Raw genomic sequence first — 19,348 nt, 5'->3', positions numbered from 1 at the left:
CAGCAGCTAACCAGGTGTTCTCGGACCTCAAGCATTGATTCACTACAGACCCCATCTTAATCTATCTGGACCTGTCCCCTCTGTTTGTGGTGGAGGTTGACACCTTGGAAGTCATAGTGGGGGCTATCCTGTACCAGCGTTCTGCCCAGGACTAAAAGCTTGCACCCCTGTGCTTTTCTCTCCCATCGTCCTTCCCCTGTTGAAAGGAACTATGATAATCGAGAACTCCTCACCATCAAGATGGTGTTGGTGGAGTAGAGGCACTGGTTGGAGGGGGCGGAACACCCATTCTTAGTGTGGACTGACCATAAAAACATGGAATATATCCGCACCGCCAAGTGCCTCAACTTTAGGCAGGCTCTTTGGGTCCTGTTATTTACCTGTTTCAAATTCACTCTCTCCTACCGCCCGGGATCCAAGAATGTGAAGCCTGACGCACTCTCACGTTTGTATAGCCTCGCTGCTACTCTGTCTGACCCAGAGACCATCCTCCTTAACTCCTGTCTGACGGCTGCACTTGTCTGAGGTATAGAGAGCCTGGTCCGTAAGGCGCATTGTTCCCAGCCGCTAATTGGATGTTTGTTCCGGACCCCGGAATGGGCACATTCCTTGAGACTGACCTGTCATCCAAACTCCCGTCGGACCCTGGCTTTCATCCGACGACGCTTTTGGTGGTGTTCCATGGTTTCTGATGTCTCCGCGTTTGTTGCTGCCTGCACTGTGTTTGCACAAAATAATACTCTGCAGCAAACTCCGGCTGGCCTTCTTCAACCACTCCGTTCCTCACCGCCCCTGGTCCCATATATCCCTGGACTTTGTTATTGGTCTTCCTCCGTCAGATGGCAACACCACGATCCTGACGGTGGTGGATAGATTTTCTAAAGCCACCCATTTTATTCTGCTTCCCAAGTTACCCTCAGCCAAGAAGGTGGCTCGGCTCATGGTGCAGCAGGTCTTCCGGATCCATGGACTTCCGGTCGACATGGTCTCCGATAGTGGTCCTCAGTTCTTCTCCCGGTTCTGGAAGGCATTCTGCACCCTCATAGGGTCGTTGGCCTGCCTATCCTCTGGTTATCACCCCCAATCTAATGGCCAGTTGGAGTGAGCCAATCAGGACCTGGAGACGGCTCTTTGTTGCTTCGTCTCCGCCAACCTCACCACCTGGAGCCAGCAACTTGTGTGGTTGGTATATGCCAGTAACACCCTTCCCTGCTTGGCCACTGGTCTCTCGCCCTTCGAGTGTTCCTTGGGATACCCTCTGCCCAGACGTTCGTCTGCCGCTGTCGCCGTACCTGGAAGAGAGCCCGGGTCGCTCTTCTAAAGACCACATCCAGGTATCGGCGACAGGCGGATTGCCACAGGGCCCCTGCTCCACGCTATCGGCTTGGGCAAAGGGGTATGGCTTTCCACTCCGGACCTGCCCCTCCGGGTGGAGTCGCGTAAACTTTCCCCCCGTTTCATCGGCTCTTTCCCCATCTCTAAAATCCTTAGCCCCTCTGCTTTCTTCTGTTGCATCGCACCCTCTGTATTCAATCCCACTTTTCATGTGTCTAGGATTAAACCTATGTCTCACAGCCCTTTGTCTCCTGTTTCCTGCCTGCCGTCCTGTACCAACTATGAAATAACACACATAGAATAATGTAGTAACCAAAAAAGTGTTAAATGAATCAAAATATATTTTATATTTGAGATTCTTCAAAGTAGCCACCCTTTGCTTGGATGACAGCTTTGCACACTCTCGGCATTTCTACAATGTAGAAAACAGTAAAATAAAGAAAAACCCTTGAATTAGTAGGTGTGTCCAAACTTTTGACTGGAACTGTATGTGTGTTGTTATTGCTGGAATTCAGGATTTACTAAACAGTTTTAGGCTGAACTGCTTTCAATGGGGAGAGATTGCTTCCGAATTTTTATTGAAAATGTCACTTTCTCATATAGACCTGTGGACCATTTTTATCTGTCATTACCCTATGATGTACTGCCCCTAGGTGGTGGAGGACTGCTATAACATCATGAAGGAGTATGGATTCCACTTCATCCGGAGAGGGCTATCTTTGTCAAAGGGAAGGGGGAGCTATTAACCTTCTTCATGAAAGTAGCAACAGCACTGGTCCCACCACCACTACAGCACTGCCTCACCAAGTAGTGGGCCATTCCTGATCCACACCTGCTGATACAACAGACATAGTACAGATTACACATGGAGTCATCATTCTGACATATATGAACCCACTGGAGACATGTTTTAACGGCTTAAATTTAAATGCCGTGGGCAAGCGTACAGTTAGAGCATAGGCAAGTGTACCGTTTCTACATATTAAGAAAAACAAAAACACACTCACTTTTGTACTCCAATAGCCGCATCTGGATTCTCTGGCAACTGATAGTCCAAGTGAAAAAGTAGAGAAAGTAGGCCTATTAGCTTATACACATTTATAATGAGCAGCACAGCTTGCTCTCTGAAAGATGAAATCATACCTTTTTTACATTGATGGGTACATGTACAAGATGTTAGCTACTGTGTGTATATTCAGATATAGGCAACTACTTCATAGAACAACATATGTCACTCCACCCAAAGTCCATATTATGACTCCAACTAAACTAGTGTGACAGGACTTGTTTTGCCTTGAGTATGATTATCCTTTATGTTCTATTATTGTTTTCAAACAGTTGAGCTCAGGTTTTGTAAGATAATGCCACTTGAAATATTATGTATGTATAATGTGTTAACTAAAAATGTTTTAATTTCCATTCATTAGGTCTGTGTGTATTTGAACCTTGTACAGAACAGTATTTCCAGCAATCCTCAGCACAGTGAAATGACTGAGTTGCAGTATTATTTCTGGTCTGGTTTCTGGTGTTTAAAACTCAAGTTCCGCCACTGAGTGCAAGTGATCATCTCCTCTGAATATGGATAGTGACTTTACAAATGACCTCGACTAACCTATACCACCGCACAGTGACTCTGGACCGGTACCCCCTACATAGCCCCGTTATTGTTATGTAATTTTCATGTGTTACTTTTTGATTTGATATTTTTTTAACTTTATTTAGTAAATGTTTTCTTAACTGTATTTTTTAACTGCATTGTTAGTTAAGGGCTTCTAAGTAAGGATTTCATGATAAGGTCTGCATCTGTTGTATTCGGCGCATATGACAAATACAATTTTATTTTATTTGAATATAAGCCATTGCGACTCCTCCAGTAAAAAAACAGATTTTATGAATCAATTTTTGCCTGGAATTTTAATATAAATTCTTTAAAGCTATCATAAAACCATAATCAATATGCAAAATTGGTCCCAATGCGCCACCCATGCATTATATAATTCTACCGGAAGCAGGGTAGTATAGGAATTTCCGGTTACGTCAGCGTGTCTGGACTCCATTAGGGGGTTGCAGCTGTTGAGAGAAACAACAACAAAAACGGAGCGATTGACGGAACTATCACAGAGTCAGTGCGTTTTCAGCCGGGTTACGAAGTCTAAATTCTGGGAGCTAAAACCTCCTTTCCCACCCGGGGCTTCGCCGGCTTCTAACCACGGCCGCTCTCGGTGAGGAAACTCTGGCCTCCGCTTCCTCCTCCTCCGACTCGGACACCGGCGGAGCGTCGCCGCCCCCACGGAAGAAACACCGAGCCTCGGCGGCGGAGGGAGCAGGAGAGTCCGGGGATTCAACAGTTGCGACAGGCCTTTCTGGAGTTGTTTTGGGACTTGCTACTACTTCTCCACATCACCAAGCCACCTCTGCTATTCACTTTAACCGGACCCTTGTCAACAATCTCAGCGGCAATAACATGCAGTCAAACGGGGCAGGACAGGGACAGGATTCAGAGCTTTCCTGCCTGAACAGCGCGCAAAACGGGGAGTCATCCTCGGCTGGGGGAACGCACTTCAACGGGCTTCTGGTCAGCACAAACAATGGGAATGGTGTCGGTACCAATAACGGAGCCGGACCGGGCTCAGGGACTTCCACAGCCTCTGGTTCGGAGGTCGGCTCCATGAAAAAGAAGAAACGCCTTTCGCAGTCGGAGGAAGATGTCATCCGATTAATAGGACAACATCTCCACGGGTTAGGGCTAAAGTAAGTTTACACGACGTGTCATTGGAACGAAAAACCCCTAACATGTCAAAGCACATGATTCATGAAATATCATTTATTTGTGAGTTTTTTTCAAATGGCGAACTGCGTGGTGGCCGTTGATAAACGGAATTCTGCGTTTGACAGACAAACATGGGGGAGGGGGTAGTTAGCAAGCTAACGTTAGTCGGAGGAAGAAGGGGTCCATTTTGCACAATACGGAGTGGTAGGTCGATAGAACCACCAGTCTTGGTTACGATTGTTATTCTGACCTTTTATACAGAATAAAAACTCAAGACAGTTCATAATTTGGTTGGCTACCGTGACCCCACACAATAACTTTTTTTCAGAGTAACCTTATAGGGCTAGTTGAACTGCGTGTTGTGAGTTGTATATGTATTTTGTTACACGGGTGGAAATCGCATTACATCACCTTGTAATACAGAGAAATATGCTGCAAAATATATATTGACTTGTGGCTACTAAGGATGTAAATGACCATAGCCTGATTGAAATGACCTTATCGATTTCGCCTATTTTATACTGTGGTGGCACCGTGTAACGTTAGAATAGGTGTCAGAAATTAAATGCCTGCGTTTTTAGAGGATTGTGCAAAAGTGCGTAGGGAGAATAACGATACCCTGTTTGACAGCGTCAATTTGTTTTCATTCCCCTGTGTTTCCCATATTTGGCCCTTTCGATGGATTGCGTGTTTTCATGACATTGACATTTGGTGTTTACAAAGAACGTCGATAAAAGAGTTTGCTTGATACATTGCTGTAAAGTAGAAAAATACAGGGTCAGTGCTTCTTTTGAAACCTTTTGAGCGGCAGTCGTCTTGAACAACAACCATGGTACAGCCTCTTAAACCAGTGGTTATCTTTCTAACCGCGTGTATTATTCTGGCGTTGCTATTTGCAGACAAATAAATATGACAGTCTGTCAACAATGGCAGTCGTCTAAATATGGACACAATCACCATTTATAGCCCCAGATGCAAAGTCAGAGCGATGTTTAACTCGTATCATTATTGGTGGTAGTGAAGAAAAACATATTGGTGGTAATGGTGGCCCATGAAGTAATCAGAATGACTTCCCCACTAGGGTATGATTTCATGGCTGCTGTGAAATGTGCATCTATTCAGCTGTTATAGATTATAAATGTTGATTGACTCTAATAATAGATAGGAGGAACACAATATTTTGAGCCCTCCATGGCTAAATTGGCCCATGTCACCATAATGGACTGTTAATGCAGTGTTTGATAGACCCAGCCTGCTACTGCTCGCCAGTAGAACTGCCATTACAGGAGCTGCTAAGACAGCCTGTTTGGGTATGTTTATATGGGGGATAAATACATGCATTATCTGCTATGGAACTGACGCCCCTACATTTCAAAAGTGGAATGGAACGTGAGAATGGTGTCTGAACTCAGCAGGGTGACGCTGTAAACAGTGCTGCACCAGTCTCTTCTTTGATACATGAGGATGATGTCATCATGCTATGTTGTCAGCACAGCCCCACTCCATTTTATCACAGACACCTTCTCAGCACACTTATAGAGATTTACAGAAAAGGTACACACAGTTGACAGGTCTAGTCTATAATTATAACTAATTATTACTAATGAATTATAACTTATTGCTGGATATGGTTTAGATTATGTTATGCCTCTCTCTCCCTGTCTGTCGGTCTGGTATAACATATCAGGTTCATTGGCTGTCTTGTTGGCCAATGTTAAGCTGTTTGCTATGAATGTTTAGGCAATTCATGTTTAATTCATCTCTCTGTGGTCAATTGATTTTGGGCTGACATTTCAGTTCCTTTACATCTGTACGTTAATGTCCGTCTCTTTCAAATGGTCAGCTAATGTTTGCTGTAAACATGGAGGTAATGTTTTTATGCCTCCCGAGTGGTGCAGCAGTCTAATACCCTGGTTCGATCCCGGGCTGTATCACAACAGGCCATGTTCGGAAGACCCATAAGGCTGCTCACAATTGGCCCTGTGTCGTCCTGTTTAGGGTTTGGCCGGTGTAGGCTGTCATTGTAAATAAGAATTTGTTCTTAACTGATTTGCCTAGTGAAATAAAGGCCAACAAAAATAAAAAATGTTTCCCCACTCTCTTCTCTGCAGTCAAACAGTGGACCTGCTAATGCAGGAGTCGGGCTGCAGACTGGAACATACCTCAGCCACAAAGTTCCGCAACAACGTCATGGAGGGGGAGTGGGAAAAGGTGGGTCCCACGTTACCATAGTTACACCTGCACCTTTAATGTTAGGCATAGCCTGCACACATTTTCTTCAAGAGTACCTTTAACATGGTGATAGATACTTAGTAACATAACATGTACAACACCTACATTAAGCTACATATGGAATACATAAACAGTGCTGCCAATCAATAAAATATTGGAACTTGTTGATGAAAATATAGGTTGCTAAGTTCCTAGTAGGGATCTTAGTTGTTTGTGTAATTACTTTCTCTTCTACATTGCCACAATACTCTGATTCCAAGAGCCTTGGGCAAATAAGGCTTGTAAAAAATGTTCATAATATTTTTTTAATCCCATAAAAGTACAGATATTACTGAGCATTATCTGAACTGTAGCCACAAAATGGCTTCACCCACCATGACAATGACAGTTATTGACTTCCTCCACTGAGAAAGAGTGTGGTTATTGTAGTGGTCAACTGTTTTGATTTGTCGTTTTTGTGGCTTGAAAGTGCTGAGCCAACTATTTGTCTCCCCTCTCTCTCTTTGTTTTGGTCCAGGCTGAGAATGATCTCAACGAGCTGAGGGCACTGATGCATTCTCCCAACGCTATTGTGGTAAGCCCAAACCTGACCTGAATGACAGTCATCAACGCAGTGAAAGGGGACCACGGGTTCTAGAACGGTTCCGTCCCCAACCTGACTGTTCTAGATTAGAAAGTCCCTCCTTTGTGAGGCGGATCCATTCTGACTGGAATTTCAAGTGTTCCAGAATACCTCGGACGGACTGAATGGAATGTTTACAACAGATATCCTCATATATGGGGGTATAGTATCCTGCATTTAATAATTTGCTGGTCAGATGCTAAGTGTATGGAATGATTATCAGTAAAATGTTCCACCAATATTATTATTCAACAAAAACACAGTTGTATAATCACATTGTTAGTGTTTAAAGAATTTTGCATTATTAGTAGCTAGGTTTCATCTAATTGGTGACAGATTTTCATGCAACATTTTTGAAAATCTGCATAAAGAAAATATGTGAATTTCCCCACTAGTGGTGTGTTTCCATCGAACTGACTTGTTGCAGATAGAAATCAGTGCGTGATGACTTAGTGCTCACAAAAATGTATTTTTCGCTTAATTTTCATGTACGGAATAAAAATCTAATGTTCAATGTGTTTCCATCACATTTTCAACTCTACCGATCGTTTTGTCACAAGCTGTTGCGTTAGATAGCAAATGTGCCTACTCTGGTCTTGGCATGTGCACTTTAGCCAACAACTCGCAGATGCAGTGCAGGTAGGCTGGTCTACATAATGAGATTATGGATTAGAGCTACAATATTTTTATTTGTCAACTTGGCAGTCAAGCATTGATCATCATGTCACCAGAATAAGACCTGTGACATTTTATTGGAAAGGAGCATTGAACTCATACCATGCACTTTCACTACCCTGTGAAGTTCATAACTTTTTTTCATCTGTAGCCTAATTTAAACTGCATGTTTTCCCTAGTCGTAGTGGGAGGACACCATGGCGTGACACTTGAGTTTACTTCGATATGATGGTTATATCAATATTTGCTCAAAGGTGTTTACACTGCATTTTCTTGTATAATTAATTTTAGACAAAGATCCCACCATATCGAACAAACAAATTATATGTTGGCATTTATACAATTTTAACGTAATTTCCTGTTTCCATCACAGCTGTCGTGATATTTTTTAATATGGTATGAATTTTGTTGCATAAAGACTGTAGATGGAAATGTGGTTAGTGGGTTCATTGTAGATTTTCAGTCAACTGTATGTCTTGTATATTTTGTTTTCTGTATATCATTTAATATCCATACATATTCTGGTGGAGCCCTGAGATGGAGCTCATTTGTCATTCAGCTGTTCTTCTGAGATTGTTAATGATGGGAGTCGCCTCTACCACGGGTACAGCGTGTTTAGATGTCATCTAAAGAACACGGAGGACTGCAGCTAGGCTAAATGATGAGGATTAGACCTTGCTAGCTCATTAGGAGACAGGCTCATTAGGATACATTTGAGTCAGACACTCTTATCCAGAGCGACTTAAGTTAGTGCATTCATTTTAAGGTGGCTAGGTGGGACAACCACATCTCAATCATCAATCACATTTCTTCAATGTAGCTATCAGCAAAGTCAGTGGTAGTAGAATGAAAAGGATAGATCTCAAAATGGTCTCCTGTGGCTTAGTCAAGCGCCTGTGGAGTTTTATTCTGGTGAACCAAAGGCTTGTTATTGCACAATTTATTTTAACTCGAGGTAAACTATATCCTGTTTTATGAATGTCTAAAAAGGAATAGTCGTTTTCTGCCCTGCCATATAGCAAGAAGGTATGCAAGTTATGTCAAGCTGATTATGGTGGACACTTAACAATGGTCATTTTATATGCCAGAGTCATGGTTATAATTGAAAAGGTCAAACCGTGTTGGTCCTTCTGACAGGTTGTGTGTGTTGTGCACTTGGACACACGTCTGTCTATGTTAGGGTGCGGTAACTCGTCTGTTGGGCTGTGGCAAGATAAGATGGATTCCTTTAATAATAGGGCTCCCAAGTGGCGCAGCGGTCTAAGGCACTGCATCTCATTGCTAGAGGCGTCACTACAGATCCTGGTTTGATTCCGGGCTGTATCACCACCAGCCGTGATTGGGAGTCCCATAAGGTGGCGCATAATTGGCCCAGCGTCATCCGGGTTTGGCCGGAGTAGCCCATCATTGTAAATAAGATTTTTTTCTTAACTGACTTGCCTGGTTAAATAAATAAATACCATAAATGTCAGCACTGACCAAAATACTTTGACTGGTTAACACTCTTGTTTGTGGTCACAAGTATTAAGTTAACGAGGAAGTGGCTAGTTACAGCTGGCACTGTGAGATCTCTGGGGTTAAGCCAACGCCCACCACATGACACGAAGGCCAACCAATACCTCCCCAATTCATTGTCACCATGTTAATGCTGCCTGTCACTCAAATGATATCGGTATGAGCAAAGATTAACTATGTGGGACTGACTGCTCTAATAATGGGCATAAGTGTCCACGAAGGCGGAAAGCATGCAGGAGGAGGCGAGAACATTCTAGCCAACCAGTTTCACGTTTTTTAGCCGCATGTACGGGATACACATGGTATGCATCGTCCAACGAAATGCTTACTTGCAGGTTCCTTATCGACAATGCGATAAGAAATAAAGTAAATGGGCAGTAGAATATAATAACATTTTTAGTATAAGGATAATACAGGAAGGCACAATTTCTACTTCAATATTTACATGTGTTTTGGGGATGTTGGGGGCAGTGTATAAACTGAACAGTATAATACGAGTCTGGTGTGTGCTAAGCTGAGGAGAATCAGAGCAGGTGGTCAGTCCAGCTCAAGAAGAGAACAGCTTGATGATGCTGTGTGCCTTCCATCGGGCACCGTTTTGAGTAGATTACCTGAATGGGTTGGAGCACGGTCCCAGTGATGTACTGGGCTGTCTTCACCAGCTGCTGGAGGGCCTTGTGGTTGTGGATGGCGCAATTGCTGTACCAGGCCGTGATTGTCCAGCTGTAGTATTTAGAGAGGACCTGGGTCGGCATGTCAGATCTCTTCAGCCGCCTTAGGAAGTAGAGGTGCTGTTGCGTTATCTGGACGAGTGGTGGTGTTTCATGACAAGTGAACGCCGAGGAACTTAACTTGTGACTCTACCGTTGATTTGGGTCGGGGCATGTTTCCTCTGCTTCCTGAAGTAAAAAATGAACTCCTTTGTTTTCCTGACGTTGAGTGAGAGGTTGTTGTCATGACACCACAATGCCAGTTCACTTACCACCTCTTTATAGGTTGACTCGTCATTGTTGTTTATCAGGTCAGCAAACTTGATGTTTGTGTCGTTTAAAGCCACGCAGTTGTGGGTGAAGAGGAAGTACAGCAGAGGACTGAGGACACACCCCTGGGGGGCCCCTTTGTTAAGACTTTGTGTAAACAACAGGCACAACTCTGAATTCACATTTTTTTTTTCTAGGTTTCTGCAATGCCACGTATATAAATACATTTCTAACAACCTAAATATGGAACTTCTATCCGATCAAATAAGCCTTGCATAGGAAATTAGCAATAACATTTTATGTTGACCAAATTCAACTCTCTCATTGACCTCCATACCAATGATCCCCACTTCCTCTGCTTCTCGCTGTATTTTCGCTCAGACAGATCTTGGGGCAGAGTCGAGCCTCTCGCTTTGCCTCTTTCTCTCTGGGATGAGTGCCTGCACACTTTGAAGCACAGGATCAGAGTTGTTGGAGGTGTTATGTTCTGAAATGAGTTAATTACTATTCATCTAAAATCTGTTGGTCAGGTTTCTGGGCTCCCGACGCTTTTTATGAAACCCTTTTGTCACCACTTGCTTACTTCATTTGTTTCTCCTCTCTCTCCTTTTTACTCATCTTTTTCTCCCCCCCTTTCTCTCTCATCCTTTGTCTACATAATCTATCAACCCCCCCCTCCTGCCCCTCTCTCAATTTCTCTCATTTCTTCATCTCTCACCACCTCCTACTCCACCTTTCTCTCTTCTCCTTCATCTACCCCTCTCCCTCCCTCTTTCTCTGTAGCGTATGAAGTTCCTGCTCCTGCAGCAGAAGTATCTGGAGTACTTGGAGGATGGGAAGGTTCTCGAGGCTCTGCAGGTGCTCAGGGGAGAGCTCACGCCGCTCAAGTACAACACGGACCGCATCCATGTTCTCAGCGGGTACGCCATTACCTTTCGATCACTATAATCATCGGATGATTCAATCGATCAGTGCTCCACACAGTCAGTCAGTATCGCATTACTGTTTCTACCAATCATATCAATCCGCTGTCTGATCAATCTGTTCAAACAGCATCCTCAGAGGGTTTGCCTGTCTATCAATCGCACCATTTACATAAGTCAACACGTAAGTCAATCATCAACTGTCACACGGTCAAGTACAACTCGGGACAGGATCCAAATATTCAGTGGGTAAATAAAAGAATCAATGAATTAGTCAATATCAGATGCATCCGCATGCTCACTAAGTATGCCACTCTGTCTCTCAAGCAGTCAGTGGAAACCTACATTTATCAAGAAAAACTAACAACCAAATTTGCGTCAGTGGTTGATCAGTCACATTGTCAAATAAAATTTTATTGATCACATACATGTGATTAGCAGATGTTATTGCGGGTGTATCGAAATGCTTGTGCATCTAGCTCCGACAGTGCACTAATATCTAACAAGTAATATCTAACAAATTACACAACATATACCCAATACACACAAATCTAAGTAGGAATGAATTAATACTATATACATATGGACGAACGATGTCAGAGCGGCACGGACTAAGATACAGTGGAATAGTATAGAATACAATAAATACATATGAGATGAGTGAGAGTTCAATGTGGCTTTGGAGTAATAACCAGCGTATACAGGTTAATTAAACTGTTATTAGAGGTCAAGCATAACAAGTATTTGCCCAGTGGAGTATGTTGTAGTCTGACTGTTTTTTTGTTTTGTGTAGGTATCTGATGTGTAGCCATGCAGAGGACCTGCGAGCCAAGGCAGAGTGGGACGGCAAAGGCGCAAATTCACGCTGCCGACTGCTGGACAAGCTACAGAGTGAGAACACTGGCCACATTCCACCACTCACACACACACACAAACACACATTTCATATAAACACAAAAATACACACACTACGTCACATACAGCCTCATGACACCGTATACACAAAGTCACACAGGGCTTCACAGGGGTCTAGGGATGCACTTCAGACTGGACTATAGTTTGACTCCTGTCTCTTGTCCTTCTCTCCAACCCACTCCCTCTCCAGCGTACCTGCCCCCGTCGGTGATGCTTCCCCCACGCAGGCTGCAGACCCTGCTGAGACAGGCTGTGGAGCTGCAGAGGGACCGCTGCCTCTACCACAACACCAAACTGGACAGCAGCCTGGACTCTGTCTCCCTGCTCCTGGACCACGTCTGCAGCCGGTCAGCAACACACTCAGGGTGACATTTTCTGCCAAACACAGCTGAAATGTGCAAAAAACGAAACCTGAAAACCTCTCCTTTTTACGATACCTGCTGTAGACATCGGTAAAGATAGAGGCAATCATTTATGTGGATATAAAGAAAGGCATGTGTTTAAATACAGGGTCTTTGTGTGTGATACAGAGCTTTCCTGACCTCTTGACCTGACCTGGAAAAACTCAAGAACCCAGATCAGTTGCATGTAATGCAGTAGCGATCTGCAATATTTTTGGAATGCGACGATGTTTTTTGATTTCAGAAATGTTGCGCACTGCAAGAGTCGTAAAGTGAACTGAAAAGATCACCCTCAATCATTTACCACATACGTTTTATTTGTCACGTGCTTTGTGAACAACAGGTGTAGAAAAACAGTGAAATGCTCACTTACGAGTCATTTTCCAACAATGCAGAGTTAGTTTTAAAAAAAATTTAAAAGTTTTTATTAGGGACACGAGGAATAAATGACCAACTCCCATCAGTAGCCTCTCTATCCGCTCTTCTTCATTCTTTACCTTGTTCTCTCTGTCCCTCTCCACTGTCCTTCATTTTCTTCTTTCTCTCCCTTTTATTTGACCGATTGACCTTGGTTGACCTCTCTCCTGGTTGGCACTGTCCACAGGAAGCAGTTCCCGTGCTACACGCAGCAGATCCTCACAGAGCACTGTAACGAGGTGTGGTTTTGTAAGTTCTCCAACAACGGCACCAAGCTGGCCACCGGCTCCAAAGACACCACCGTCATCATCTGGCAGGTGGACCCTGTGAGTACCACACTGAGCCCAAATCCCCCACACTATCTGCTGTGTACATTCCCATTATATGCTCTATAGGAGTCATCTACTGCATTAATGGCAAAGATGGCCACCATCTACTGTCTTTCCGTTAGTGCTTTACTCTAACGCGGAGCCTGGTGTCTGTGTGTGTGCTGTCTAGGAGAGCCACCAGTTGAAGCTGCTGCGGACCTTAGAGGGCCATGCCTACGGTGTGTCCTACCTGGCCTGGAGCCCTGACGACGCCTACCTGATCGCCTGCGGACCCGATGACTGCTCCGAACTCTGGCTCTGGAACGTCCAGGTATGGCAACACACACACATACCCCGAATGGCAAAACAGTATGTTAGTGCAGGTAAAAAAAATCTGTACAGGCATAGACTGCAGCTGTCCAGGACAAGGGTTGATTGAATTAATTAATTAGTTCAATAAATAGAAACACATCAATTAATGTCATTTATTGGTCAGAGTACCTGATTTAGATGGGCCTGTTTTTTTTTTTTTTTACACATTTTTCTCCCCAATTTCGTGGTATCCAATTGGTAGTTAGTCTTGTCTCATCGCTGCAACTCCCGTACGGACTCAGGAGAGGCGAAGGTCGAGGGCCATGCGTCCTCCAAAACACGACCCAGCCAACCCGCACTGCTTCTTGATTCAATGTACACTTAACCTGGAAGCCAGCCGCACCAGTGTGTCGGAAGAAACACCGTACACCTGACGACTGTGTCGCTAGTGCTCGATGGAACAAGGACATCCCTGCCGGCCAAACCCTCCCCTAACTCGGACGACGCTGGGCCAATTGTGCGCCGCCCCATGGGTCTCCCGGTCGCGGCCAGCTGCGACAGAGCCTGGACTCCAACCCAGAATCTCTAGTGACCACTGCGCGACTCGGGAGACCCATGGGCCTGTTAAAAACAGCCGTGCAGTAGACATCCAGGCTGGGAACTCTTCAGTGTCTGTGTACTGACTGAGTGGTGTTTGTGCCCTGGTGGGTAGACGGGCGAGTTGCGGACCAAGATGAGCCAGTCCCATGAGGACAGTCTGACCAGTGTGGCCTGGAACCCTGACGGGAAACGCTTTGTCACCGGGGGACAGAGGGGACAGTTCTACCAGTGTGTAAGTATTGTAAAAGGAGGATGTGTGTATTAGTGTGTTCTACCAGTTTGCTGTGTGTGTGATCTATCCACCAGATATACCAGCGTCAGTTGGTTCTTCCAGTTTGTCCTGCCAGTGTGTGAGTAGTGGGGAGGATACAGGACAGCAGGAATGAATTATACTGCAGCGGGGAGGGACTAATACAATACAGTAAATGGACAGACTACTTTTAGATATGCACCTTCATTTCTTATTGATTAGCTGACAAGAACCTGCTGACCTTCAGAACAGAGACGGTCAGGATCTAGTATATTACAAACTGTGTATTTGTGTGTCTGAATCTGTCTGTCTGATTTTCTACCTGTTTCTGGCCTGTGTGTATGATTGCCAGGACCTGGATGGTAACCTGTTGGACTCGTGGGAGGGCGTGCGTGTGCAGTGCCTCTGGTGTGTGGGGGACGGCAGGACTGTGCTAGCGTCAGACACTCACCAGCGGATCCGGGGTTACAACTTTGAGGACCTAACGGACAGAAACATGTGAGGGCTGCGGTTTCTCCCCGTACCAGATCACAATCACCCTCCTGACTATTATTCAGTAGATTAACAACAACAAAATGGTTCAGAAGTCTTAGTAATAAATGGTTTATACATGCATGGTTTATACATGCATAATGAATACATGAACAAATTATACATGAATTACTAACTGTTTCCTACTTTTTATTCATGTTTTATAAATAGATTATTAACAGACCTAAAGGAAGCTTTACTGGACCAAGTAATACCTTCAGAATGACTCCTCTTACATATGAAGTTGTCTGTATACAGATATCATTGAACAGAACACAGATCAGTGATTGATCTCTGTTGTGAATTCCTCTTTTACAGAGTTCAGGAGGACCATCCTATCATGTCTTTCACTGTTTCCAAGAACGGAAGATTAGCTTTGTTAAATGTAGCAACTCAGGTGAATGGGGAGAGGGTGCTATACTTGAATACTGAAAGGACTGTACCAGCAGTATTCTGTGTGTCTGTCTCTCTCTGTGTGTGTGTGTGGACTAGTGTCTGTTTGTGTGAGGGAGATGGAGGAGAATGTACCAGTGCTAATGGCTGTGTTTAGTGTCTAACTGCTCCCTCTCCTTCCTCCCCTCCTCCCTCCATTCTCCTCCTACAGGGAGTGCATCTTTGGGACCTGCAGGACCGAGTGTTGGTGAGGAAGTACCAAGGTGTGACCCAGGGCTTCTACACCATCCACTCCTGCTTCGGAGGCCACAATGAAGACTTCATTGCCAGCGGCAGCGAAGGTACCACCCACAGACCCAACAGCAGCCATTTTAGGCACTGACCACAGCTACTCCTCAAATTTAGGATTAGTGTTGTAGTTGTTGAGACCTACAACAAACGTGTTCACCACACCCTCACTATGGGTGTGTTCCAGTTATGGGCTCAACCCATGTCTCCATCTCTCACATACAAATACATAGTTATTAGCACACAAATACAGCAACCGTTTCAGCATATCATAGGAAGGTTGACATATGGCTGATATTTTCTATATTAATACCATTGTAAACCCCCTCTCTCTCTCTCTCTTACACCCACCCCCAGACCATAAGGTCTATATCTGGCACCGACGCAGTGAGCTACCCATCGCTGAACTAACAGGGCACACTCGCACAGTCAACTGCGTTAGCTGGAACCCCGCCATCCCAGGCCTCATGGCCTCCGCCTCGGACGACGGCACTGTGCGTGTCTGGGGCCCCGCACCCTTCCTCGACACACAGGTGGTCGACGGGCTCAACGGTAAATACCGCTAGCATTTTGTTAGTTCAATGGCCGTAGTAAGGCCATAAGTTCAATGGCCGTAGAAAGGCCAAAAGTTTTACAGGTAATTATGTCACTCTCATCTCTCCCCAGAGAACTGCAGCAACATGGACAGTTGATGGTGACGTTGGAATGGAAAACTTATTCTCTTTTACATCAAGAAATAAAACCAACCAACAAGAAATAAACATCAAAATGAGAACGAAATCCAAAACCTTACAAAACAGAGAAAAGTAAATCAATTGTCTCATGACCGGGCAAAACTATGGAGGTGAGGATGAAAACACTCTTACAAAACTAGGTCTTCATCCAAAACCAGAACCAGTGACTTGGAAGACCAGTGACCTGGGAAATCGATCTGATCCATTGGTACTCCCTGCTGGCTCCCTCTTCTTCCACCCCACCCCCTTTCCCAGCAAGGCCACAGCCACACCAGGGGCTCTCCACTGAATATTCCCCTGGAAACCCACCTCTTCCCTGGGCCTCAGGCACAGCATCACGCCCCTGTCCTTTCAGACAGCCATTACAGACCATCTACATGGATTGGACCGTGTCTGTCATCTGTCTCTCACCTACCCGTGTGTGTCCATGGGGAGGGTGATGGGGTGTTAAAAGGGGTGGAGGGGGTTATAGCAACTCTTCCGTTTATTAGTTTTTCTGTTCTCCTTTCTCCTCTTGCTCCTTTCTTCGCACTTGAGTTGTTGGATGAAAGCAGAAAATCAACACAAAACCAACCAACCGACAAAGAAAAACTCAAAGGCTATGCTTACTTTGGATTTTTTTTTACGATAGTCATAGCATTCTTATTGTTATCATTTAACAGGTGAATCCTAGGGTTGAACTAGGAGTAGTGGCCGTGGAGTGCTTTAGTGTGAAGAATACTCTCTCAATTAGGAAAAGCTATTTTTATCCCTTGTTTAAAGTCTAACACGGACACACTCGCGCCAATGTCCCCCGAGTCGCACCCTCTGACTCCCCCTATCTCCCGCTTCCGAGCTTAAGCTATCAACCGCACAGCTCACAGTTCCACTAGATCTGCCTGTTGGGAGGGGGTAAAGGTCAGGTGTCAAAGGTGAGAGGTCAGTGGTAGCTGGTGTAGTGTGGTTGCGTCTCCGCTGTAGGGCCAAGCGTGAACCAGTCCTCGTGTTGAGTATCTCTAAGAATGACATACTCTTGGATGTAGAGGTCTGTACATGCAACTATTGCCGTACACTGAGGACTGTGTGTGTGTGTGTGTGTGTGTGTGTGTGTGTGTGTGTGTGTGTGTGTGTGTGTGTGTGTGTGTGTGTGTATGGATGAGCTTGTGTGTATGGGTGAACTTCTGTGTTTCTGTTTAGGTGAGTGAATGCAGGGGCATGCACACCAGCAGAAGATCATGCTTTCCCCTCCTCCCCCAGTGAAATTATAAAGAGGATTTTAATCCCATTCAAATTAATCCAAAACCCCAGAGCGACCTCTATCTGTGGAACAAAGAATACTTGGAGAGCCATTTTGTAGAAACTCTTTTTTTTTTATTTTTTAACTTGGGCTTTTCTTTTTACATTTGACTTTGCTTTTTTATATATTTCTCCTTAACAACACCTACCATTGGAATGGCACTGAGATACCGGAGTTGGATCAGTTTTGTGGGAAAATACACAGCTTTACAGAGTTTTCCCCTTTACACACACACCCCCGCCTGTCCCCTCCAGACACACACCCACATGTACGCCCAAAACACGTCACTGAGGTCTACCCCTAGTCACACCTTTGACAGAGCTGGATAGGTATAGGCAAGGTTTTATGGGTGGAAGTGATCATATTGGAATCTGGCTCACGCCACACTTCCATGCACCCTACACAGTACACAGTAGTACAGCGTTCTTAATGTTAAGCATACAGAACCAAACACAACCTCCGGCATATACACAGGCATAGCTGCTCCATCTTACTTAGGCTTACAGCCCTTACTGAGCAAGACTGATTTCTGCACAACACCCCTTTCTCTCCAGCCAAGTCCTCCTTTTCAGTGATGAAGGCACCATACAGAGCTTTCTTCCTCCCGATTCGGGGTATGTAATGACTATTTGCTATGGACTGATATTAAATGTTTAAAAAGAACGCTTTTCTGTCCGTTTTTATGAAATATTTTCTTACTTTCATTTTTTGTTCTCATTATATAATTTCATTCTCTCTCCCTGTATTATCATATTAAAATATAACCAGACAACTGGTGTCCTATATATTTTTTTAAATTCATCTTATGATTAGTTTTGTCTTTCGGGTTTCATTTTTACTTATCCACTAATTCTTACATATTAATAGTGAATATGCACAGTAACACTCATGCCAATATGAGTGGGGTGAGTTATGTTTTGGGAGTGTGTTACCTTAAGAATCAGGTTTAAAATGTCCACCCCTCGTCTTTTAAAAGTGAGACATTGTGCAGTGATTCAATACTCATGTCTCTGTGGAATATGTCCAGGACAAAAAAATTGTGGTTTTTTTTGTGCCACTGTTGGTTGCGTTTGCCGTTTCTACCCCTACCAAAATCAAAGCACTTGAGACTCGATCGTGGCTCTGTAGGTATGTGTGATTCCACGATCTGTGTTTCACATTCTGGAATGGTGCTTTTCCCATTCTAGAACCTTCCATCTCTTGGACCCCTGAATGGACTTGAACTGCCCATCCACACCTTATGTCATGTCTGAGGAGTTGAGGCAAATAAAAAGTGAAGAACCCAAAAGCTTTCACAAAGTTATAATTCACCTGCTGGTGACATGCTATGTCTGAATGCAACTTGGTGTCTACTCTTCCTTTGTCTTGGAGTTTCTAGGACTGTTTATGATTTGAAGCTAATAACTATCTTATTTCTCTCTCTGGAGGTGTTGGGGCTGGGTTGGGGGAGTAAGGGTTTACGGTAGCAGATTAAAAGAGTAATTGTGGGACGGGGATCTGTTTGCGTTTGTTTCATTTACAAAAGTGATTGTACTGTTTTGTATCGTTGTGTAGGAGAACTGTTGTGTGCATATTTTCAATAAAGCTTTCAGGGTTTTGAAAAAGAGCTGTGGCCCAACATGGAAGTATCAAGGGGCTGGATTACAGATATGGGATCAGTTTACATTATCCAATCCTATCCACAGTTCCCCATAACCATGAGGGAGTACAGAGCTAAACTGACCTTAGGTTTGTGTAAAGAGGCAACATCGCTCAACAGACTTTAGAGGAAAGTTACTCAGACTGAAAGGAGCCCTCATTTTCCTGTGTTTAACTTTGTTAGTACTGTTGACTGGTTCACACACTTGAACATTTGATGACATTGGTGTAAT

At 44.3% G+C, this 19,348-nt stretch overlaps 1 protein-coding gene across 2 annotated transcripts; it reads left to right on the top strand.

Moving 5' to 3' along the window:
* Window positions 1-3,352: 3,352 nt before the first annotated feature.
* LOC112250391 (WD repeat-containing protein 26) lies at window positions 3,353-19,083 on the top strand. Of its 2 annotated transcripts, none has more exons than XM_024420491.2 (14): window positions 3,353-4,086; window positions 6,217-6,316; window positions 6,855-6,911; window positions 10,913-11,049; window positions 11,846-11,943; window positions 12,158-12,314; window positions 12,973-13,111; window positions 13,284-13,424; window positions 14,118-14,237; window positions 14,608-14,753; window positions 15,105-15,183; window positions 15,391-15,520; window positions 15,825-16,019; window positions 16,134-19,083. In XM_024420491.2, exons 1-14 carry the CDS (start codon window positions 3,800-3,802, stop codon window positions 16,157-16,159), a joined length of 1,812 nt encoding a protein of 603 aa, XP_024276259.1. In that variant the 5' UTR covers window positions 3,353-3,799; the 3' UTR covers window positions 16,160-19,083. The 2 variants fall into 2 exon arrangements, with proteins under 2 accessions (XP_024276259.1, XP_024276258.1); XM_024420490.2 differs by having other exon boundaries at window positions 12,158-12,332.
* Window positions 19,084-19,348: the final 265 nt, after the last annotated feature.

This window comes from Oncorhynchus tshawytscha, linkage group LG05 (assembly GCF_018296145.1).
Source record: "Oncorhynchus tshawytscha isolate Ot180627B linkage group LG05, Otsh_v2.0, whole genome shotgun sequence".
Taxonomy (NCBI): domain Eukaryota; kingdom Metazoa; phylum Chordata; class Actinopteri; order Salmoniformes; family Salmonidae; genus Oncorhynchus; species Oncorhynchus tshawytscha.
This window is presented reverse-complemented; position numbering and strand designations above follow the sequence as displayed.

Coding starts and splice junctions, on each gene's coding strand:
- LOC112250391 (XM_024420490.2), top strand. CDS start 3,800: ATGCAGTCAAACGGGGCAGGACAGGGACAGGATTCAGAGCTTTCCTGC. Junction 12,333..12,972: donor CGGTCAGCAACACACTCAGG/GTGACATTTTCT, acceptor CACTGTCCACAG/GAAGCAGTTCCCGTGCTACA. Junction 16,020..16,133: donor GGTGGTCGACGGGCTCAACG/GTAAATACCGCT, acceptor ATCTCTCCCCAG/AGAACTGCAGCAACATGGAC.